The following is a 25797-nucleotide window of genomic DNA, read 5'->3' on the forward strand; positions in this document are numbered from 1 at the left end:
CTACACTAATACCCACCTCTAAATAACCTCATATACAGTGACTTCCACGTGCACAACACAACAAACACACATACTCTGTATCACATGGTTGAACATTACAACCTTACTACACTAATACCCACCTCTAAATAACCTCATATACATCGACTTCCACGTGCACAACACACACACATACTCTGTATCACATGGTTGAACATTACAACCTTACTACACCAATACCCACCTCTAAATAACCTCATATACAGTGACTTCCACGTGCACAACACAACAAACACACATACTCTGTATCACATGGTTGAACATTACAACACTTACCCACCTCTAAATAACCTCATATACATTGACTTCCACGTGCACAACACAACAAACACACATACTCTGTATCACATGGTTGAACATTACAACCTTACTACACCAATACCCACCTCTAAATAACCTCATATACAGTGACTTCCACGTGCACAACACAACACACACACATACTCTGTATCACATGGTTGAACATTACAACCTTACTACACCAATACCCACCTCTAAATAACCTCATATACAGTGACTTCCATGTGCACAACACAACACACACACATACTCTGTATCACATGGTTGAACATTACAACCTTACTACACCAATACCCACCTCTAAATAACCTCATATACAGTGACTTCCACGTGCACAACACAACAAACACACATACTCTGTATCACATGGTTGAACATTACAACCTTACTACACCAATACCCACCTCTAAATAACCTCATATACAGTGACTTCCACGTGCACAACACAACAAACACACATACTCTGTATCACATGGTTGAACATTACAACCTTACTACACTAATACCCACCTCTAGTTACAACCTTACTACGCTAATACCCACCTCTAAATAACCTCATATACATCGACTTCCACGTGCACAACACAACACACACACATACTCTGTATCACATGGTTGAACATTACAACCTTACTACACTTACCCACCTCTAAATAACCTCATATACAGTGACTTCCACGTGCACAACACAACAAACACACATACTCTGTATCACATGGTTGAACATTACAACCTTACCACATATGGAAAATGAAACAAGACATAATTTTCCTGCTAATCTACGAAACGTAGAAAAATATAACTAATCCGTGGTTGGCAGAATTTTGCATCTTCATTATAGAGTTGTCTCCCATGGTGGAGAGTGATTTTAACGGTCCAAATGTTGTCTAGCTCTCCGACAGTACTTGGACTAGGGTACAAGCTAATATTAGGTTATATTTTACAAATAATTACTTGCAATAAACATTCATTGTAACCATTTACATTTTTTGTTCCAGATTAATGAAGCTTTTGATTATGTACTACAAGGGAAATCAATGGGAAAAGTGATCATTGAACTGAAGTAATTGCAATGAACAATAGCCGAGCAGCAGTTGTGTCAAGTGACCTTCACAACAGAAGTGAATAACAAGACGTAACTGAAGCAAGTTATTTTGTATACCGATGTTGGGACTGTGTGGAAGTGGAAGACTAGATGCATTTTAAGTGAAATGAAAGCTCGGACTGGAACAAAGCTAGTCTATGTTCATAAAAGCCAAAAAGAATATTTTCAATAATAATGAAAAAATAAGTAATGTAAAATATTTATTCTTGAACAGGTTTAATAAACAATAAATTTGCAAGAATCTGTGTACATTGTCACAAGTTGATCAAGTGATATAGGGTGTGGGTGACAATTAAGGAATGCAAAATTCTGCATTTTTTTAATAACATTCTCACACGCATGTAAAGTTTTGTAACCCTGAGACCACTCACCCCTTTAAAATTATGTAATGCATGTCAGTACCCCTCTTCCGATTTGCCCGTCATAATGACATAATTTGGCCAACATAATTGCATTTTCTGGTTGCATTTCTATTTCTTCAGTTTATAATAAATACTAGATAGAAAATCATCTGTTAAAGAACAAAATGCATTTTACTTTATAAATAACAACAATTCTGCAGAATTAAATGTCTCACATACCTTAAATGTATTCACTGTCATTGATAGTTTATCTGTAAGGTGTTCATTTTAAAAAATGTTTTAATTAATCAAAAAAATTAAAATGGGAAGTTCAATTCTTATGCATTGTGATGAATAACCATAGGTGAAACTATAAACTACATTTCATTTATCTATGACTTATAGTTTAAGAAATGGAAATAAATGCAAAAATGACAGTAAATGTTACATAATTCACAATATAAACACCTCCATCCTCCCCCATGACATTACGTAATTCACAATATAAACACCTCCATCCTCCCCCATGACATTACATAATTCACAATATAAACACCTCCATCCTCCCCCATGACATTTCGTAATGCACAATATAAACACCTCCATCCTCCCCCATGACATTTCGTAATGCACAATTTATATCTAACTAATTTCTATTTTGAATGAAAATACATCCTGTCAAAATACTGTTTGTTTCTAGGGAATGATTTTGTTTTTCACTTTGTCAACGGATAAAATGAAAATACCAAATGACAAAGCTGAACACAACATGTATAACAAGAGATGTTCTTTATTCTTAAAATGAACATTTGTAATGGAGACAATAAATACTGAGCCATTTAAATAAAACAAAGACTGGACCATGTACAAATATCATGTAACTATGACCACTCATGCATATGAGACTTTCTATAATCCATTTTAGTCAACAAACATTCTTAAAGTCGGTCACTTGTTTCTTAACTCCACACCTTTTTCACTTCTCATAAAATTAATTTTAGCTACCACAAACATCAGTATAGCCATGTTCAATTTTCCAAAAAGCAGTGTGATTTAGCGGTAAGAAGCTGCAATAGTTGATTTTTTGCACTACCTGGATACTAGGATTAGTGTAATAACGAGTGTAATGATGTAATTTTGGGAAGTGATGTCATAACATGACCTTGTTTCCCCAGTTCTAGCTGAGACTGCATGTGAAATATGACATCATTTTGTGGTCTCCTTCTAGTTGTGGTTGAAACATTTTGACACAGTCCTTGTTATTCACAAAAAAAAATAACACAAATAATATGGATAATAAAGAAATTATTACACTCTCACTCCTGAACTCGTCAGTGTTGAAGAAGACAGATGACCTTCTTCAGGCAAGAGTAATAATTAGCCAGTTCTATTTTTTTCATTGTGAACCAGAACAATTATATCATCAATCATCGATTTAGGTGGGGCCCCAAGCTCTCCCCCCCTTTTTTCTTGTCCAGTAATTAAGTCTGCATTTGTACAAGGTGTTAAATCTTGTTATCAGTGCCCCCAAACTACATAACATTAATGTTGCAGACCCTGCCCTTTTTTTTTAAACCAAATTTTATATCGGCTTCTAAAGCAGTTCCAATTGTGTGAAACATTTTGTTCAGTGAAGATCAGAAATGAATCTTAATACCAATATCTTGGTAATTTGTATAATTTAATGAATAATGGGCTTTGCAGTGTAGTCGGTGATTGATTCTAAACTTTCAATTCAAGTTACATATATAAACTGACTGCTTTAATGAGGGATACTGTTAGTTTGTACAGGGTACTGGCTCAATAAATGTCTATTTCAGTTGTATACAATTAATTCATATATCAGGTATCTATTCATATTGGTCACCTGAACTAACATTTATTTATTTTCACACCAGTGATTATATAGCATTGTTACGTACACACTCTCACCTTGAGATATTTTAAATACTTTTTCTCATACAGAAATGTCTGTACTTGTCTCATTTCCAGACCTAATTTAGTGACTGGAAACAACTGCTTTGAATCAAACTTAATATATTGATGGAAAGAAATAAGGGAGCACGTGATGTGTGATTGAATGTCAGTGGTGTCCGACTGACTGCCAGCAACAGAGTTACTGCTGTTACTATTTATGTGTTACCGTACTTCCTTCCATCAGTATGCATTGCATACAACATTCAACAAAATAAAGTGGAAAGTGCAACTTATCACGGAATCATTCCTGTGTGAACTACAAAACTCATTATGACATGCTAGCCTATAACAATGTAATGCATGATTTAAAAACATAAAACCCCAATCAGTATTGTTTTTAACCTCTATGCACCGATAATGACTGCTTTAAACAAATAAAATACTATAAAACCCAACAACAATAGTAAGATTGCAAATCAGAATAAAAAATAATTCAATTTAACAAGGACCATCCCTGAAAGAAATGCTGTATGCTCTGAACATGTCCAATTTGACAAAGAGCAGTCATTCTCGTTTCATTAAATAACACATTTATCTTAGTGCAGGTCTTCCCAGCCTGCTTCAGCATAAGACTTGTTGACAAGAACACTTCCTTTGATTGCATGTCTCAATTTCATAATCAATTAACCAGTTCTCTCTCAACTGTTGCTTGGTGATTTGTTTCCTGTTTCTGCACGGGACGGCAGATTGTGTTGCATGGTCTTTGGGTTTGACCATTCATTTGTGCCCATTGAGCATTCTCTGAAAGTAAAACAAACACATTTGGATCAATTGTAAACTGTTCCAACATTAAAGCAACAACAAATCATGGATTCTAGTTCCTGTTAACTGGACTTCCTGTTAATTGGAAGTAGGGACACTTGACTAGAAATACACTTGGGAGTTTCTGCCAGAAAGAAATTTTTGAGTATGGCGCATGGAATTGAATATTTACAATGTGTGTGCTGAATGCAACCGCAGTGGACAGGAGGCGGGGGGGGGGGCGCCTTCCCCCAAAAAGAAAATGGGTTAGGGTTCAGAAAATCATACAGTAATGATAAGTCAAACAATTTGTCAAAAGGTTAATTTAAACAAATAAAATTTGGATATGGCGCCAGACCCGTTTTACCCTCTGGCAGAAACCCTGACACTATACTACTACTAATAGAAAGATTGTGTAAAAAAGGATGTGAAAATAAACCACAGTGCATCTATTTTAATGGTTTATCAAATAACTGCATATCCACTGAAAATGGTGCAAAATAAAATTCATACTATGAATTAAAACAATCGGCACGAGATCCTACCTTTGTTTAATAATTAAATGCTAGCTGCAGACTGCAAGACTCACTTCGAGCCAAAGATCAGATCTGCATCAGGGGCTCCTTTTGGGTGATGGTAACGGACTTTCCTTTCCCGGTTCGTGTTCAAAGGCATTGGGCGGTTTAACTGTGCCAGCATTTCTGAAAAGAGGAAGAAAATGAAAGTGCAGAAAATGGATGGTTTACAATAAAGGAAGGAAAGTGGGTCTGTGTTCAATAAAAGAAAACTTTAGATTGCAATGATCTAGTCCAATGAGACATTACGAAAAAAGGTCCGAAAAACTATATGTGGGACAAATGGACAGACGGACAGACGGACAGACAGGACCAAGATAAAACCTATAGCCCCTTCTAGTTGGACCCGTAGGGAACTAATAATGCAGAGAAACTGAAACAACACCCATATGGCATAATTTCACCTCAACGGATATGAGCACAAGTACCCGGCGCAATAATACATTCTTGTCAGTTGCAATTCATTTCATATAGTCTGTGGCGGGACGTAACCCAGTGGTAAGGCACTCACTTGATTCGCGGTCAGTTTGGGATCGATCATCGTCGGTGGGCCCATTTGGCCAGAGCACTATTGCTACTGGTATATCAAAGGCCGTGGTATGTCCTGTTTGTGGGATGGTACATATAAAAGATCCATTGCTACTAATGAAAAAATGTAGCGGGTTTCCTCTTTGAGCCTATATGTCAAAATGACCAAATGTTTGACATCCAATAGCCGATGATTAATAAATTAATGTGCTCTAGTGGTGTTGTTAAACAAAACAAACTAACTTTCATATAGTCTGTATCAAATTTTCTCTGTCTAGACAGAATATTTTGGAAAATGTGGAGATTTTCAACTATGAAGGCAACTCCCTTTTTTTTTTTTAAATAAAAAATCATCATGTTTGTTATATATAAAAAATAAATAAAAAGTGTTAAAAAGAAGGTATTTGTAAATAGTCATCATAATGCTAATTCAGTTTTCAGTTTCATTCTGAAGATATCCTAATGAATCGTGTGCAATACGCTAAACACAGTCATGTCTAAATTTTATTAAAATTTCAGCACACTTAATGAAATGAAATTCCTAATGAAAGGCTTAGGTCTGTTAACACCCCAGTGCTTATAGCCATAAGACTTTTAAACACTCTAAATGCATCACAGTACTACTAGGAGGATAGTGTAAAAACAAACACCTGCAAGTGTTGCTTATACCCGTAAGACATTAAAAACTTCAAAAAGACACTAAAAAAAAATAAGCTGATGTTTTAAGATGGCTATAACAGGCTTGTTTCAAGTTGTTAGTTTTGGAATGAATGAATGTTTAACGACACCGCAGCACAAGAAATACACATCAGCTATTGGGTGTTCTAAAAGGTAAGTATATGAAATTATTATTTATACAATTATCTAAAACCACAGTGTAAAGAGTTGTGTGGAAAAATACAATACAAATATCAAGGTAAGTATATTTTAAAATGTTGTATAAAAATCAAAGTGTTTTAGTGTTTTAAAAACTTTAAAATTAATTCTGGGTGTAATTTAAAAGAATACCCAAGCCGTAATGTGTAGATACGGACCGTAGGTAGAAAGCAAGCTTGTTACCTTGGTAATCCTCCTCTTCTTGTCTTTGCTGGATTCCCAGAACGACCTGCTTCATCTTCTCCTTCTCCAGTCTCTCGGCCTGCAGGTCATAACATGGCAATTACTCTACGTCAAGATACACAGAGCTATATCACAAAACGTGTGTGTGTCACTGATAATACTTCACATGCAAGTCTCTCTGGCTTCAGTTCATAACACCAGTAAGTAACATTGGACTTGTTGTATTTTTACAAACTCAGTTCTTTATATCATAAAATGGGTGTCACAGATAATAATTGACATGCAAGTGTGTCGCTGATAAACTTGACATGTAAGTGTGTGTGTATCACTGATAAACTTGACCTATAAGACTACAGTAACTACTGTGATGAACAGACCGATCAAAAGCGTAAAAACACACACACCAATGTGTACACAAACATTTTCATCCATATGAAGAAACTTAGATCATAATGAAAAATGTAATGTCAAATGAAAGAAATTTTAAGCCAAATGGGACCTATTACGAATTTCAAACTAAATGGCAAATTAATCTTTTAGCATGATTTAGGTTAAACCACCATAACAATGTCAAAAATGCAATCATAATCAAACTAGCTCTTAAATATTGCTAGAGAAATCTATTTTAAAATATAACAAGACAAGTCATCCTGGCTAAAGGTTAACTCTATGAATACTTGAACATTACAACAATGATAAAGTTAAAACACATTATCTTGGCTAAATGTTAACTCTATAAACACTTGAACATTAGATCAATTAAAAAGTTAAGACACACTATCCTGGCTAAACGTTTACTCTATGAACACTTGAACATTAGAACTATGAAAAGGTTCAGCTGAATGCATATGGATAAACAAGAAAATACAAACAGGTTACAAATACAAAAGAGACATTAAGAAATACATTTCTTCAAACAAAATATACACACCTGTTCTCGCTCCTTGAACTTGGCAGCAAATTCAGCTGATATTGGCACATTGAGGTTAGTGAACTATAAGGAAAAAGAAAATTTGTTTTTCATGGCGACTAATTTATCTTTATAAAGAATTATTTTTCAAAGCTATCAAGTTTAGGAAGACATTAATTAGCCTGTAGCATGAAACTTGTTTTAAAACCAACATCAAACAATAATTTACAAAAACTAGAGCTGAGGAATGAAATAATAAATTACTTGGGAACATCACTATGAGTCTTTCCGAGGGTTAACGAGTGAAAAAAGCTTTACAATACTTGGTCATGTGTAACTCGACTTCTAGCATAAAAACTAAAATTGTATAAGTTAATATTTTTTTTTTTAAATTACTGCATTGTCTGATACCGCTATATTTAGTTTTCCTGTTTTGTTTACCTGAGAACTGAAATATTGCCAATTATGACTTAACTCTAGTTATGACCACGAAAGCTGCAGAATCTTGAAACCCAAGTCCATGAACTTTGGAAAGGAGAGTAATTTTTCAGTTTAACTTGATTATTATTTTGTGTAATTTGAAATACATTAGAATTCAATATGGCCTTCAATTTAGATTTAAATACTGTAAAGCCCAAATGAACATGCAGCATCATGAATCAGCATAAGATGTGGGTGGTACTCAACATTGTAACTGTCACTCACCTGCTGCTTGTTGCCTCTTCTCGTCATCAGGGTGAAGTTGATAGCACTGTGTACTTCATGGGCTGTCAGAACTGAAATCACAAGTTTGTCCCATTTCCTTACAAAATGTTTACAAAACATGAAAAGTAAATGTAGAAATAAATACAAGATTACACTCCCAAAGGAAAACGTTTGTAAAATTAAAAAGGAACATTTATTAATTGTGGAGTAATTTGTAGAATTGTATTAACAGAACCAGTCGATAGTTTGTGGCAGCAAATCCAGACACGACGTTACACATCTAAACAGCAAGTGTGTCCTACAAACCAGAAACATTTTCATTGTTTAATATTAATAATAATCATATACACTCATATAATAAATATCAAACTCTTGGATTTCTACTGATGTAAGAAAGCTAGCAATACATTTCCATTTAATCTGGTTGCAACAGAAATATTTTCTCTATCAGACATTAATCAAAAATTAAAATAAGTTCGTTAATTCACAGCTTGGTTTAAAATACATAACAAATTCTCACCTGTGCCTGCCTTTTTGTTTTTCCCTTTCAGATGCATTGGTACAGCAATATCTAGTGGAGGTACTTTGAGGGATTCCTGAGTGCGTGCCTGCAGTCAATACATGAAGAGTGAAACATTCGAGGATCAGAACTAAATACACTGTCCAATTCTTTCAAGTGTATTCACTATTCAAAATACACAAAAAGCCTCCAGTAACAAATGCTTAAAAAAAAACAATTCTAAGTTTAGACTGTAATAATTACTCCTCATATAAAACAATACCAATCTATACACAGATCGAAATATAGTTGTTTTTTTAATATATATATTATTAAAGGTTTTGAAGCTTACTTTTATAGTTCTAAGAATAAATGAAGCAACAATTGAAGGTACATTTCACAGTTAAGATCTAACTATTATATGACAAGAATGTATCTATTCAACACATATTTACAAACTTAAAGCAACTTTGCCTTCACCTGAATATTTTCTGACATCATCTTGTCAAAAGCTGCCATAAAGTCATCATCTTCCTGACACTGAGCCCGCTTGGGACCACCAGTGAGAAGAGTCACCTTCAATTAAACACATTTATATGTACCTTACACAAGGTAATACCCAGAACATAAAAAGGAAGGAATTTACACAAGCTAATATACAGCACACAACACACTAGATGAAAAGGAAAGAAGGAAGGAATATATCTTTAATGGCACTTCAGCACATTTTAAACTACAACTGTATGGTGTCTAACATGGTTATTTCGAAATTGGCTTGATTAGAGAAAACCCCCAGGTAAAATGGAATTACATAAAAAAACAACCTAAAGAAACATTTTTGCATGTAATCAACTAGACAATATTTTAAAAACAGTCTTGTAGGAATCTGGGTCAAAAGTTTCACTAATATCTGTTAACACAAGAGAAAAGCGAGTATCAAATTTGGGCTATGATACAGCACATAATAAAAGACTAAAACCAGTGTTAATATATCTATTTGTACCTGGTCATCCATCTCATCTTCTCCTGCCGATTCTAGCAAGTCGTCAACATCATCATCTTGATCGTCACCCTAGAGTGAGTGCACAAAAGAAAATAATTAAATTTCTGTTACATTCATTACAACGTAACGTCATCCAATTGGTCCAGACGTAGCAACGGGAGTGTGTTAATTTTTTTATGAACGTAAAAATTACGTCGTCAGGGAACGTCATATGTGATGACGTCATTTTATATGGGCAAGTTGTCTTAATGAGCATTATTGTTTATGGATAAAAAATAATTCAAAATAAAGTATGACGTTTTAGTGTTATTATTAGCATGTATGATTCAAATTTAATTATGAGTATTGTCTGTTATTTCTTTTACGTTCATCTGGGTATGAACAAAAAATCATCCGCAAACTTTTTTGTTCATACCCTGATGAACGTAAAAGAAATAACAGACAATCCTTAAATAATAATAAAAAGTTGGGGGGTTTTAATGACACCACTAGAGCACATTGATTAATTCATCATCGACTATTGGATGTCAAACATTTGGTAATTCAGACTCCTAGTCAACAGAGGAAACCCGCTACATTTTCCTAATGCAGCAAGGGATCTTTTATATGCACTTTCTCACAGACAGGAAAGCACATACCACAGCCTTTGACCAGTTGTGGTGCACTGGTTGGAAGGAAAAAAAAACCCAATCAGCTGAATGGATCCACTACCGTGGTTCGATCCTGCGACACAAGCACCTCAGGCAAGCATTCAACCAACTGAGCTAAATCCCACCCCATACACAAATGCACAGAACAAGCTGAACTACATTTCTGCTGTAAATCAAATCTACTAAGTGACTTATAAAAACTTAACAAATTGAAAAACAATTTCAATAATAAAACACAGTATCCACTTTACATCTACAGCAAGTATTACTGTAACAGAACTAACAAAATATCATATGAATAAATAAAGGGTATTTCAGGTTTTTGTGTTAAATATGATTTATATCTTATTGAATGAACTCTGCAATCGTATGACACACGTCGCACTTGTAAACAATTACGAGATGAAGTATTAAACATATCTGACAAATATCCTGAATTTTTCTATTTATTATCTGTGTACAACTTTCATTATTTTACCTTTATTCTAAGAAACAGGGATGTGAGAGGGGCTGGAACAAAAAAGTTTACTGCTGCCGGGGTCCAGGGGCCGCTCAAGTGCCCCTGAAGGAAAATTGTTTGCAGCCCCTGGAACTGCTAAAAATTGTATTCAATGCTAACAAATCTAAACTGGTTATAACTTATAATATAAGGCACACATCATAAACTTGAAACCGTGAAAACATGCAAATGAACCGTGTGTGGTCAACAGTACTGAACATCATGTTTTGTTTGTTTTTAGAGACGAAATGGAAAAGCGCATTTACGCGTTTCTGCATAGCTCTCACATCCCTGAAGAAAACATACCACAAACACATTGTAAACCATGAAACAAAGCAATGATGTTATCTTCATACATGATGTCACTACAGTGAAAATACACAAGTTCGCTGTACAGCCAAGTGTAATCTGTGTTACCGACTAATAAAAAATGTAATTTTTGTTAAGGAACATCACTTGAGTGAATAAACATCTTCTATTGTGGCAATAAAACAATCTGACTTTCATTTTCATTTCTGACTGAAAGAACTATTGTTTCATTGATATTTTTTAATATCTGACAGAATGTTATATAATTTAACTGTTTGTATAACCATATAAATAAAAAAGTTAAAGTTAGTTTTGTTTAACAACACCACTATGGCACATTGATTAATTAACCATTGGCTATTGGATTTTAAACATTTGGTAATTCTGACACGTAGTCATCAAAAGAAACCTGCTACATTTTTCCTAATATAGCAAGGGATCTTTTATATGCACTTTTCCAGGTAAGCACAAACCACCGCCTTTGACCAGTTGTAGTGCACTGGTTGAAAGGAAAAAAAACCAATCAGTTGAATGGATCCACAGAGGTGGTTCAATCCTACGACGCAAGCACCTCAAGCGAGCACTCAACCGACTGAGTTAAATTCCATCCCCACATCTAAATAAAGACACACGTTTACATTTGATAAAAACGACCCCGTTTAGAAGTGACCAAGTGAAGTACCTCAACATTTTGGCTACCCGTTCGACTGCGACTGCGTCCACTATTCTCTTCCAGACTCGGTTCACTGCCCTCACCCAGATTCACCTGAGACAAACTCTCACTCAATTCGTCCACTAAATAATTGTATCATGAAAAAGAACATGATCATCACTTTGATAAACCTGTACAATTAATATATCATAAGGCATCAATATGCAGATTGCTGTATTTAGTGATTATTTATTACCTTCTTTTTTGAATACAAAATAAAATTTGGAATTTTTAATTACTACATTTTTGGACTAGTATTTAACTTTGTTCATTAGACACTGTAGATCCTGAAATTAATGCGATTATAACATTAATGTGAAAAATGCAAGGCCATGTTATTCGCATTAATAATATGACTTATTTATTTCTGTTTGGTAGTTAGCTATACGCATGTTATCGGTCATCCCTAAGGGAGCTAGAAGCTCAAAGGTTGAGAACTCTCTAAGTGAGACTAAAATCAGGGAAGAGTTCAGCTATACCAAGCCACTATTAAAACAAACAAAGATATGCTTCGAGTTGATCTCACCAAAAACACTAGGGACTGAACAGGTTAATTGATGTGTACACAGACATGTTAGAGAGTTGATCACATTGAATACTCCTGTAACTCAGATTTTAAAAAAAAGTACAGACGTGTGTTATTAGGAAAGTAATATTTCAAAGGTAGGCCACTTGCATTAATTTCATGGAGCATTTTAGTCTGCCCACTGTCACTCGCATTAATTTACAGACGTGCTAATTTCTGGATCTACAGTATACTTCTCAAGTCAATAGCCAAGTTTACTACCTGTACATTATAGTTGTAATGTGTAACTGTAAGAAGGTGAAGTAACCACTGAACACTCTCCTTAAGATGTCAGACTAAGCCCACTACAAAGAGCCGATTCAAAATGGCAGGTGTGTGGCACGGATGGCCACAAGAGACAAGCACATGTCATAGTTCGAGGGACAAAGACTGGGATGTGGAGGTGCACAGCGAAAGAAGTTGAAAGATAGGAGGGGTTGTCAGATCAGCCAAATTGAATGGAATTCAAAGGAAACAAAGGAAAGTGGGACTCAAAATGGAAATGGTTCAAGCAATGTTTGGAACATAACAGAGCTAGCTGTGAATTGTGCAGTGACTAAATAATACTAAACTACGATGAGTGGTTTTATTGTGTGAGGTGTCTGCAGATGTTCTGTTAGCACTCCCTACAAACTCACTGTCTTCTTCTCCCTCCTGTATCGTACCAAGACCGTCCTCGTCCACATCGGAGCTTTCATCGCCAGACACAAACACGGGCAACAACGAAGCTGGGAACAGACATTTAAAACAATCATTCCTGATGCCTCATCAAATGCACAAATGATGTTCTGAAATACTTTATTGTTATTTTAATTTGTATACCCAAAACAAATTTCTTAAACTGTACTCACAACCAGACACACCAATGAAATAAAATACCCACTTTTAAGAATATATTGAAGAATACCAAACTGATTTAACAGAGCTTGAAAATGCAAGTACAGAAAATTCTGACTGAATGTGATGCATTGATGTTTTGGTTTTTTGCCTTCATTAAATTTACAATCAGATTTGAATAATTAAGACAGGTATTTTGTAATACATATAATGGCCCTTGTTAACTATTAAATTGGCTGGACTGGTTGTAGAGCCGTAATCTTTTTACTGCATCAAATATATGTGTTGAAAACACATTTTTCTAAAATCTACTTTTCTCTATTATGAATCTCGAATGTCGTATCAGTTACCTATCTTAAACTTTTATTCTTTCTCCGTTATAAATGTATTTGTTACCGATCTTAGACATGTATTCTTTCTCTGTTATAAATGTATTTGTTACCGATCTTAGACATGTATTCTTTCTCCGTTATAAATGTATTTGTTACCGATCTTAGACATGTATTCTTTCTCTGTTATAAATGTTGTATTAGTTACCTATCTTAAACCTGTACTCTTTCTCAGTTATAAATTGTGTACGAGTTACCCATCTTAAACCTGTACTCTTTCTCCATTATTAATGTCGTATTAGTTACCTATCTTAGACTTGTATTCTTTCTCCATTATTAATGTCGTATTAGTCACCTATCTTAGACTTGTATTCTTTCTCCATTATTAATGTCGTATTAGTTACCTATCTTAGACTTGTATTACTTCTCCATTATTATTAATGTCGTATTAGTTACCTATCTTAGACTTGTATTACTTCTCCATTATTAATGTCGTATTAGTTACCAATCTTAGACTTGTATTCTTTCTCCATTATTAATGTCGACTTGTATTCTTTCTCCATTATTAATGTCGTATTAGTCACCTATCTTAGACTTGTATTCTTTTTCCATTATTAATGTGTATTAGTTACCAATCTTAGACTTGTATTCTTTTTCCATTATTATGTCGTATGTCGTATCTTAGAGTTACCTATCTTAGACTTGTATCTTCTTTCTTTCCATTATTAATGTCGTATTAGTCACCTATCTTAGACTTGTATTCTTTCTCCATTATTAATGTCGTATTAGTTACCTATCTTAGACTTGTATTACTTCTCCATTATTATTAATGTCGTATTAGTTACCTATCTTAGACTTGTATTACTTCTCCATTATTAATGTCGTATTAGTTACCAATCTTAGACTTGTATTCTTTTTCCATTATTAATGTCATATTAGTTACCTATCTTAGACTTGTATTCTTTTTCCATTATTAATGTCATATTAGTTACCTATCTTAGACTTGTATTCTTTTTCCATTATTAATGTCATATTAGTTACCTATCTTAGACTTGTATTCCTTCTCGATGTCCTCAGCTGCCTGTACTGCTTCCTCGTAACTCTGACAAATGTGAAGTTTAGGTCGCACTGTCTCAAGAGTATCGTGCATCAAGTTGTCAACATCACGGGGAAATGGACGAAATTCATTCCATATAGGGTCTATCTTTTTGATCCAATAGTATCTCTAAAAAGCATTTAGATTTTGTAATCACACAAAAATTACAAAAACATATATTTTCAGTCACCAACTATACTGATAAAATAAAATATGTCATCAGAACAAAATAGCTGTTTATTATTTGGAATTAACAAATATACTAAAATGTCATGACTGTCAAATAATGATTTTTTTTAATTTTCAAGGTGAATCCAGTCTTGGACTATCTCTCATTAGACATGCATAAATGATTCATAGGAATATTTTCATGAAATCATGTTCTTGTGAACGTTGTTGAGGAAATTATAATTTGAGTGAAAAGTATTCTTAATTTTGAGGGAAATGTACCTGGAAATATGCCAGGAAACAGTCCAGCTTTTTCCTGCTAGATCCTTTGTCAAAATATTGTCCACAGGTCTCTAGCAGAACACAGACAAGACGGATTCTAAACAGGTGTTCTGGTGGATCCAGCAGATAGGCAACATCTGCAAACAAGAACGTCATACATGTATTACTACAATACAACTTTATTTTTAACCATCTGTACACCGAGACAAAAACAAATTCTCACACTGAAAACATATAAATTAATGGGAAATGACTAATATCAATTTTACAAAAACATTTTCAAACAATTCTCAAATATAAATTTAATTAAAACATTCTTTTCATACAATTTGATATAATTAATATTAAAATATTTTATCAGAAATAATTTAAATGATACTCACCATCTGTGGACACTCCAAACGTAATATAAGAATAGAGGGACTTGAAAATCACAGACGACTCGACCATGCGATAATTGTAAAGTTCACCCAAGTACTTGATACAGCTAACACGACGCTGGTTATACTTTGGATGATTCACCTAGAAAAATAATATTTTGATCAATTAGCATAAATCGAGATTTTTGGGCAGTCTTTGCCATTACCTGCAGATATCACATGGTTTGAAAAAAAAAGCCATCCCGACCGTAATACCACGGGGCAAGGAGATATTTTTGCCTGTCGTACATGCATTTATACTTTATGATTATGTTTGGTCTGGCAGGTTTTGATTCGGTCCGGTACAATTAGTAGCTTACCGTACCAAATGTCCAACAGGAATTTCAGCCAATTTTGACCCTGTATGACTTTACTTTTTGTTTTCAATTAATTTTATAGAAAAAGTTAATTTGATACATTTGACTAAATTAAGTTAGTGTATAACTATATTGTTATTAATGTAATTACCTCCATGCCAAGGCGAATATCCTCCAAAACTCCATCTACAACCTGAATAGCAACATGCTCCTAATAAAAAAAAGGAAAAAAGATGACAATAAAAGTAGATTAATGTGGCAAAATAGTCCAAATAATAGTCTCTGTCTAAAAGAAAATCAGTAACTCTTAACTGTACAAGTTAAACCACATCAACAATGGTCAAGTCAAATCCACTCTCAAATGTTCTACAATCTCAATATGAATATAATTCTCATCCACAATTAAAATGCATTTAAATCTTGAAGCAAGAAACTTGTTTTTAATGGTTACATATTACCAATAAATGACTGGTTGTTATTGTGGAAAATTGGTATGTAAAAGCTTTGAGTCATATAATATAGTTACAAAAAAAGAGCGATTAGCATGACCAACATTAGACATACATACTCTTTCACAATCAGACTGTCTAGTTAAGCTGTGACAATTGAGAACACATGTAACTATTGATAAACCTTCAAATCATAAAGCACCAAATGTTATCACTGTACATCACTGACAAAGCTGAACTTACATGATATGGAGCCAGCCCGGCCAGCAGGTTAGCAGCGCAGTGAACCGAGTTATAGCGGATGTTCCAAACAGCGGTCAAGCATTTGGTTATGTAGAAGGCAATCTGAAAATCAAAACATCACTAGAGTTTGTTTTGTTTAATGACACCACTAGAGCACATTGATTAATTGATACCTCAGCTAGTAGATGTCAAAAATTTGGTAATTCTGACACATAGGAAAAATGTAACAGGTTTCGTGATGACTAAGTCCGAACTACAATAAATTACTCTCCTACCTTTAATTAGTTTGATTTTCTCCACTTTTTGTCCAAACATCAATTGTGAAAAACCAATTACACTGACATGAATTCCACGTATTAGACTGAAACCATATCACCTATATCGACTTTGTTAAGATCTCCTAGGACAAAATACAACCAATTTTTCACCATCTGCCATTTTGCTTTTTTTGTGGAATACTCTCAAGAGGGATGGAAGCCTCCTAAGTATGTGATGTAATTAATCTGACGTCATGTTGAGCGTGCTCTACCGTAGCGCATGTCATGACATTGTTACAGTAAGTCATATCGATCAACCCCTCTTGAAAAGTATTCCATAAACAAGCAAAACGGCAGACAGCAGAAAACGGCATGTATTTTGTTCTATGTGGTCTCAGCGAAGTTCATATCAGTGACATTGTTACAGTCTCGAAGGTGGAATCTGTCATTGTAGTGTTTTTTTCCACGATTTATGTCTGGACAAAATCTGGGGGAAATCTAACGGTAATTAAAGGTAGGAGAGTAATTTATCGTAGTTGTTAACAATTTAGTTCAGACTTTAATGCAGCAAGGGATCTTTTATATGCACATTCCCACAGACAGGAAAGCACATACCACCGCCTTTGACAAGTGGTGGGGCACTGGTTGGAACGAGAAAAAGCCCCAATGAACTGAATGGAAGGAAGAAAATGGTTTATTTAACGACACACTCAACATATTTTATTTACATTGAGGGAGGAAACCTGCTGTCACCACTCTGTTCAATTATCAGCAAGGGATGTTTTATATGCACCATCCCATCCCATAACTAGTACTAGTCATTAGGAACTGGCGGATTACACAGGCAACCATATTTAGATATTTTTAAGAAAACACATGAAAGATTAAAAAAGCAATAAACTGTGACACAGACAAAGGAATAGTAGTCATACATCGGGTTTTTTTGGTTCATGTTTGCATGAATCAACAAAACAATAGAGGTCAATTCTTAATTGGTATTATTTTTTATCTTATGATTGCCAGTATATATATACACTGAGGTAAAAGCAGTTTAATTCAGCAAAAATAGACTTTGCCATAAGATTTGTATTTTAAAATTAAATGCTTATACCAGTATCATCTCACCATGTGCTTTGGTAACAAAAACAAGCATTATCAGATTACTGCTAAAGCAATACATGTCCCCTACATCTCCTAAATGCAAACACCATACTCTGTGAAAAGTGTGTAAATCACCATGAAAGTTAAAACTTGATCTGTAACAGTACATGATAAAGGAATATTAAAAATTTCATCTCAATATCTTCAGGCATTGCAAAACAAAAGTCCGAAAAACTAATTTTCATATCTCCTAAGTTCAAGAGCATAAAATGGGTAAATCACCATGGAAGTCAAACTTGATCTGTAACAGTACATGATAAAGCTATACAAAAAATTTCTCAAGGCATTCAAAAGAAACATCTGGAAACCTGTATGTGGGACAGACAGATGGACAGACAGACAGATGAAACCTATAGTCACCTCCAGTTGCACTGGTAGGGGACTAAATATGATGACATTAAAACATTTTACTTTAGCTTTTATTAGTAAAAAAAAAGAAGAAAGAAATGTTTTAGTTAACGATGTACTCAACACATTTTATTTACGGTTATATGGCGTCAAACATATGGTTAAGGACCACACAAATAACGAGAGAGGAAACCCACTGTTGCCACCTCATGGGCTACTCTTTTTGACTAGCAGTAAGGGATCTCTCATATGCACCATCCCACAGACAGGGTAGTACATACCCTGGCCTTTGATATACCAGTCGTGGTGCACTAGCTGGAACGAGAAATAGCCCAATGGGCCCACAGACGGGGATCGATCCCAGACCGACTGCACATCAAGCGAGGCAAACTGTAAGGGCTCTTAATGGGTAATATTTATAGTACTGAACCCACTACTATTTTGTATCACATGTAAGTCTCGCATGTAATATTAAATTTGATAAATAAAGTTATTTCATTTGAGACATGAACTAATTACAAAATTAAAACTGTCACTGTCAGCATTTAATATCCTTTTATATCCTACTTACATCAACATTATCCCAGTCCAGTTTTCTCATCTGTCGTAGCACCTGGAATATCAACATGAACTCCATTTAGACTCTTAACATTGTCTTTCTCATTCTTTTTGTAATACAAATACGATACTATATTGTTTAAATCAGTAAATCTATAACTGGTATAAAATTAGTATCTTATGCAGCTTCAAATAATGAAAAGGAAATCAATATTTAGCAAACAGTCCATACATTGCTTAATGACAGAAGAAACCCACTGCTAATAAAAAGTTGCGAGATGTTTTCATACACACAGACTTGTCAACTCTCCCCGATTCCGTGGGAGACTCCCGGTACTTGATCATGTTTTTCCCGGAACATCGTTATTTTTTAAGCATAAAAAAAATTCAAGCTACTGTGGCTGTGTATTAACATTCAATGTTGCCATATATAAAACTATCCAATTTAGTCCTAATAACGGCTCGGACTTGTAAAATGTCTTCTCACTAGATTACATAATGCAAAGTTCTATGGCTGGAAGTGCCAGAGTTGACAGCGACCGCATGCATCAATCCACACAATGTCAAAATCACAGGTCAAAATAAGACAACGAAAAGACCAATTAGCTATATAAACAATACTTGTATCAGTTAGATTTGTAGGTTTGTGCAGTAAAATGTTGGGTAACAAAAGTACACTTCAAGGGATTATTTTTGTACAATTAAATACATTTTGTGTTTGACATAAACTTACTCATGGAAATAGGTATAATTCTGGTATATTTCATACAGTGTCAGTAATGAGCTTTTACTTATGTTAGTGGAAATACAATGTTTATTGCATGGTTATGATGATTTTAAACAAGTACCACACCACTGTACCTCATTATAGTAAAAACTGAATATTAATTTATAAGATTTATATAAATTTGTCTTAGGTCTATTTTTCACAAACAACAAATAACTATGATGCAACGTAATCTGTAAGTGTAACAGGGCCATAGCTAGGATTTTTTGTTTGAGTAGTTAATAGTCTAAAACTCCTTTTTTTAAGTTTCTATAATGCATTCTGAATAATACCATAATGCCCTGTGTAATACCAATTTATTATTTTATTGTAGTTGACATTATGTAGTGTAATACTTTTTAAAAACTTGTGTTAAATCCTGTGCATTTAAAAAATCTCCTGCTTTTTGACAAAATCTCCTTTTTTAACACACACCTCCTGCTTTCTCTGGACTATACAGGATCATGCTTACCAGTACTGGCTGGAAGAGAAAATATCCAGTGGTGTTACAAACAGAGATTATTTTTATAACAATTAACAAAATCAGCAAAAACCCAGAATGTAGTATTAATGAAGAAGAACAATTAACCTTTTCAGTGGTCACTTTAGACAAGTCCTTATACAAGAGTTTTCTAATATATTCATGAATGGGAGGTCGCACTTTGCGTTTGATCTCCTGCACATCTGGTGGGTTGCTGTAGAAATAGGCGTTCTCAATCATTGTTGTGTAGCGTGTGCCCAGATGAAGAGCTACCTTTTTGCGCATCATCACTTCCTGTGAATTTAAAATTAAAATAAAATACAATGACGCAATTTTAAGGTGAGTAGCAAATTAAAAAAAAATATTATTTTATCTTGAAATAAATAATTAAACAATACTTAATTTTTTAAAACATTAACCGAATGGATACTTTTGATTTATCATTTGAGGTCACAACACGACATGATTAATCTAGAAAATAAAGCCTCCTTTACCTGGCAGACATGGATTTATAATAAAAAATAGCAGTGGACAGTTGTTTTTAAAATGTTTATTAATGATCTTACGAGGTAGACTTTTGTCCTGTGATGAGAATCTGGAGATCTGTAAAGAAAGCGCCCACAGGCTTCCAGCAGAGCGCAGGCCATTTCAATGTTGTGATGAGAGAAATCAAACATCAGCATCTGAAACAAACAACATATGTATCTGTGATATGACTTCACTGGTGTATGTAAGTCACCGGCATCGACCAGTAAATATTAATACTGATAATACAACATATTTCAGTCTAGTGATAAAATCAGTCGATTTAACCATGTTTGAAAACAAAGCTGTTTCAAAGTATCAAAGGGTGTAAAAGAGCTCTTTCAAAACTATATATTAGTTGTGCTTTTTGTAAAGTAAAGATTATATCTTCATTTATATACCATAAAACATTACTACCAAATAACTGCATTAACTAGACTAAGCATAATTTTTCAATTATAAAATCTTCAGAGGATGATAAATTAGTTTATAGTATTTATCACTAATTAATGTAAAAACAGCAAAATATGCCTCTTGCAACAATGGAAGAGGACTTTTAAGAAAAAAAACCCAACCTTCTAATTCGTAAAAAAAAAGCATGTTCTAATGTGATACAATGTGATAAAGATATTTGCAGATACAAACAACAAACCTTTATACAATGAAGTGCTTCTGATTTAGGACACATCTTGAATTTCACCAATTCACCTGTGAACAAACATAAATTCCATTATTGTTAATAAAACCACCATAACCTCTCAATTCCATATAACCCCAAGCGGCATCTTCTTCAGTCAGTACTGTCGGCAATTAATTATTTTAAAATATAAGAATGTTCAAGATGTTTTAAACCATTTTACAAATTTCAAAACAGAGCCAGTGTGCACATTAAGTCACCAATAAAATTTACAGAAAAAGTTGACCTTTTTTGTTTGTTTTCTTTTTAATAGGGACGGGACGTTTCCCAGTGGCAAAATGCTCGCCTGATGCACAGTCGGTCTAGGATCGATCCCCACTGGTGGGCCCAATGAGCTATTGCATGTTCCAGCTACTGATGGAAAAATGTTTTCTCTCTAAGACTAAGTCAGAATTACCAAATGTTTGACATCCAATTTTTTTCTTTTTAATATTGCAATAATAACTTAAAGAAGAACCGTTAACAGCTATGTTTATGAAACCTGTCTCATCTCAACTAGTAGATAGGAAAAAGTAAAAAAAAAAAAAGTTACAAAAATTAAATTGAACATTTATTCTGAGAGCACACTGCATGAATTGTGACGTTGTACCTATGCCCAAATAACCAAATTACCGAAACGATCTTCACATTCATTTAATGAGTCAAAATTATAATAGTGTAATACATATTTTGACTTTACCAATAAATCTGACAGTCTTCAGCTTGGACTCGATGTTAATCTGATCTTTCTTCCTCATCTGAAAACCAGAAAACATGCCTTCATAAAAAAAATTAGAAACCAACAATGCCATGGGTAAAATATGTTTTTCAGATTATCAGGTTAGTTAACACAGTAATGATTAAAATTAAGTGCAAGCTAAAATTTACATAACTGATTTAAAAAAAATTAATTTGCAGCTTTGTAAATAAAACTATTGTTCAAATTGATGTAGTTTAATAATGCAGTGTATGTTTTCTGGTTATGTTTAACTACAAAATGCCATAATTAAATCTGAAATAATGAGGTATCCATTTTATTACCCCAGCGGTCACTCACAATCATGGAAATAAAAATCTTCATTTATCACTGAGAAATTATTATGCATTGGTGTAACGTACAATATTAATGGACTCATAACCGTGGAAATAAAAATCTTAATTTATCACTGAGAAATTATTATGCATTGGTGTTAACGTACAATATTAATGGACAATTCAACACTTACAAACCAATGACTTTGTTCGTACTAAATATGAATTATGATGTCATCACGATTTGACAAACATACACAAGGGTATCACATAGTTTAGAGAGTTTGCATTTACGCCTCCCAGTTTTTATTGTTAAATGTGTAAATAAATAGTATTTTAGTACAATTCATTACAGATTTTTAGAAATAGAATAAACAGAACTTTTTGTTTTCAATTTTCCATGAATGTGAATAAAATACTTACATTTTCTGTATACATGTTCATGCATGGACATCGAAAATAAAGGCTTCCAGAGAAACAAATAGCTGAGGTAATAAATAGAATAACAAACTCATTAGCAGTTATTATCAAATTTATGTTCCAAGTCAAATATTTTTCATTTGTCACTCACTAAAGCTTGTGACAAGTGAACATTATTTCACTTGTGACATAAATTTGCTAATATGTGGTAACTGGTTTATGAGACTGAGACTGAACTCCTTACATGCCATCTGAAGTCTCCCTTGAGGTACTGCAGCAGGTCATTGGCCACGTCTGGCATGCACGGGTACAAAATGGCGACTAATCTTGCATAAAACGGTAACAAGTCGTATCTGAAAAGAATAAAAACAGCAAAGGTTAAACACAGAATGCTAGTACAAGGATTCTAAATGTAACAAACAATTTATTTCTAAATGAAATGATTGTATATGGACATCAATTTACTTGAGACTGTTCTGTTTAGTTGCCTCCACTGTGATGTTTCTGGCCAATAGAGCCTTTTTATAACTAAATTACATATAGGCTATACAGAACACACTACTAAAATATCAAACTCTGTATATTCAGTGTATTTCTCATTGTCCTAATGTTTGTAATGGCTCAAACTTTACTTTATTTTCTAATTTAAAAAAAAACAGTTTATTCAGAATGACCACAAACATACTGAATATAAAGACACTGATGGTTTTTTTTGTATTATCAAGTCTCCGATGATCAGAAACATTTTATCAATGACAGCAAACTTAGGACAGTCCATTTGATAATGTGGAATACACAAATGGCAAAATGGAGACAACTGCACAATTTTATCGGAAACAGAATCTCAAGAAAAACAGTCTGTTATCTTTAGTTTCAGTTTTAGAGCTGATTGGCTGTTATCTATATTTACATAATGCAATTACGTAAAATAGTATCTGACAGAAGACAAAGTTAAAATATGGTTAAAGTGTTTACCTTGTTCTATGAACTGTGAATAGGGCTCTTACTAATTTCTTTCTGTTAGACTTTGTGTTGAAGTTCATACAGAATTCAATAGCTGCCTGAAAAGACAAGTAAATATAAATCAAAATGAAAAAGTGTCAATAATTTGTTTTTCTTTTTTTTTAAACAAGACAACAAAAACATTTGTCTAACCAGCAACACTGTTTCACTTTTGATGTTCACAGTTAACATTCTGACTACGCAAGCCGACACACTGTATACTGCATACAGTACATTCGCTCATATGTCCCACCATTTTGCACACGGCACTGATCTAAATAATAATATAACAACACTGATCGAGACTAATCTTGAAAATGGTTGTTTTAGTTTTTTGTTTTTGCTTGAGAAATATCTGGAAATTTTGGCAAGTATTTTCGCTTGACAACAATGACAGAATGTCGTGGTCATTTTCAGGTATTGATAGCTCATTCTGACAGCTAATTTGATAATGAACATAGAATACTGAATATCTGGCCAAAAATGAGCAAAGTAAATGCAACTTTATCCATTTTTTGTCTAATTTTAATCAACATGAATTGATCTAAAACAAGCATTCTGAGAGTACGGCTAAATCAATATATGTCCCCTACCGGACACAACAGATTTTATCTCCTATATTCAAGGGCCATAATTATGTGAATAAATCACACTGAACATTAAACTTAAGCTATACACAAAATTTCAGGACAATATTTCAAGGCCTTCTGAAACAAAAGTCTGGAAAACTAATTTTCATATCTCCTGAAAATTTACTGGAAAACTATAAGTGGGACACAGGGCATACAATTTGGCACAAACAATTTTGTCGTTGGTCTGTTGGTTATGCAAAACCAATATCAACATAAATAATGGATCGTTTGTGCAAAAGCTGATATTTCGTTAGAAAAAGAAAAACAGTTTTGGAAGAAAATAAACCTACATTGCCGGTGTGATAAAAGATACAATGTATCCGTTTGAAATCAGCATCAGTCGATACAAAATCAGCACCGCAGTGATATAAAATGGGCACTGTGTTTAGAAGTCTCGAAAAAATTCAGTAACATAGTTGCACATTCCCTTTTATCATTTCGATACGTGCACAAAATCATATGCTGTTCGGAAATTAAAGGGCAGGTGCGTGCGCAGGGGGGGTTTTGGGGGTCGAAACCCCCCCCCTGCTCAAGGCGAATTTTTTTTTCATATCCTGATTTTTAATGTAATTTCTTTCCAAAAAAATGTGGTCAGAAAGCAGCTCGGCTAGTCAGCAGAAAACACCTCAGAATAGCCCTAGAAGGGGTCAATTTTTCACCTCGACCCCCCCCCCCCCCACTGCAAAATTTCCTGTGCACGCCCCTGAAGGGACTATCCTAAATTTCAACCATAGCAAGAGTTCCACCCCCATCTTCTTCCACCCAAAAAATAAAAATATCCTACTTTTTCTTTATTTTTTAAACAATATCTTATCTAAAACATGTTTTAAATGTAAAATACTACACATAAAAACATTTGGGATTTCATATGACTTAATTATTTCCAATTTCGTTTAGTACATGGAAGAAAAATAAATTGCAGTGCATAAAATTTGGCAAGAACGATTTTGTCGTTTATCTGTAGGTTATGAAAAACCAATTGAATATCAACATAAACGGACTGTTAGTGCAAAAGCTGTAATGACTCATCAAAAAATCCAAACAAAAGTGTGTTAGCTAGTATCATCTATGTTTTGGAAAACTGCGTAAAGTGGGAAATCCTTGACCTAGATGTACGTCATATGTGCTTGATGGTAATGTTCTAACCAGGTTTTTCTCTATCATTCAATGTGCCCAGCTATTTCCTTCACAACCACCGTCTACTTTCATTATAAAATGCTACCTGTGTTAGCACACCATCTACATATTTACAATTTATGAAAGTTTGTAAATTTATTAATTT

General features: G+C 33.9%; 2 protein-coding genes and 1 long non-coding RNA gene across 4 annotated transcripts in view; 1 reads left to right on the forward strand and 2 right to left on the reverse strand.

Annotated features, from left to right (window-relative positions):
- Nucleotides 1-979, reverse strand: part of LOC121368277 — a 1335-nt gene extending 356 nt beyond the window's left edge. The window contains exons 1-2 of the long non-coding RNA XR_005957496.1: nt 883-979; nt 17-849 (exon numbers count right to left, since the gene is read on the reverse strand). This is a non-coding gene — a long non-coding RNA (uncharacterized LOC121368277). The remainder of the gene's footprint in view (nt 1-16; nt 850-882) is intronic.
- LOC121368276 (quinone oxidoreductase-like protein 2 homolog) overlaps nt 1-1685 on the forward strand; it is a 26591-nt gene extending 24906 nt beyond the window's left edge. Inside the window, exon 9 of the mRNA XM_041492933.1 lies at nt 1338-1685. Coding sequence (XP_041348867.1) covers nt 1338-1406 — 69 coding nt within the window. The 3' untranslated portion in view covers nt 1407-1685. The remainder of the gene's footprint in view (nt 1-1337) is intronic.
- Nucleotides 1686-2557: 872 nt separating this feature from the next.
- LOC121368274 (regulator of nonsense transcripts 2-like) overlaps nt 2558-25797 on the reverse strand; it is a 66220-nt gene continuing 42980 nt past the window's right edge. The window contains exons 19-40 of one of the 2 annotated variants that reach the window (XM_041492931.1): nt 23857-23942; nt 23126-23234; nt 22130-22187; nt 21406-21461; nt 20795-20911; nt 20337-20522; nt 18995-19036; nt 16658-16759; nt 16117-16176; nt 15613-15751; nt 15230-15366; nt 14725-14908; nt 13156-13245; nt 11923-12035; nt 9783-9851; nt 9260-9355; nt 8801-8888; nt 8281-8351; nt 7597-7659; nt 6666-6744; nt 5093-5204; nt 2558-4503 (exon numbers count right to left, since the gene is read on the reverse strand). In XM_041492931.1, coding sequence (XP_041348865.1) covers nt 4401-4503; nt 5093-5204; nt 6666-6744; nt 7597-7659; nt 8281-8351; nt 8801-8888; nt 9260-9355; nt 9783-9851; nt 11923-12035; nt 13156-13245; nt 14725-14908; nt 15230-15366; nt 15613-15751; nt 16117-16176; nt 16658-16759; nt 18995-19036; nt 20337-20522; nt 20795-20911; nt 21406-21461; nt 22130-22187; nt 23126-23234; nt 23857-23942 — 2160 coding nt within the window. In that variant the 3' untranslated portion in view covers nt 2558-4400. Of the gene's footprint in view, nt 4504-5048; nt 5205-6665; nt 6745-7596; nt 7660-8280; nt 8352-8800; nt 8889-9259; nt 9356-9782; nt 9852-11922; nt 12036-13155; nt 13246-14724; nt 14909-15229; nt 15367-15612; nt 15752-16116; nt 16177-16657; nt 16760-18994; nt 19037-20336; nt 20523-20794; nt 20912-21405; nt 21462-22129; nt 22188-23125; nt 23235-23856; nt 23943-25797 lie in introns of both variants that reach the window. The other variant, XM_041492932.1, reaches the window with a different exon arrangement.

The sequence above is a fragment of the Gigantopelta aegis genome, chromosome 3, assembly GCF_016097555.1.
Source record: "Gigantopelta aegis isolate Gae_Host chromosome 3, Gae_host_genome, whole genome shotgun sequence".
Taxonomy (NCBI): Eukaryota; Metazoa; Mollusca; class Gastropoda; order Neomphalida; family Peltospiridae; genus Gigantopelta; species Gigantopelta aegis.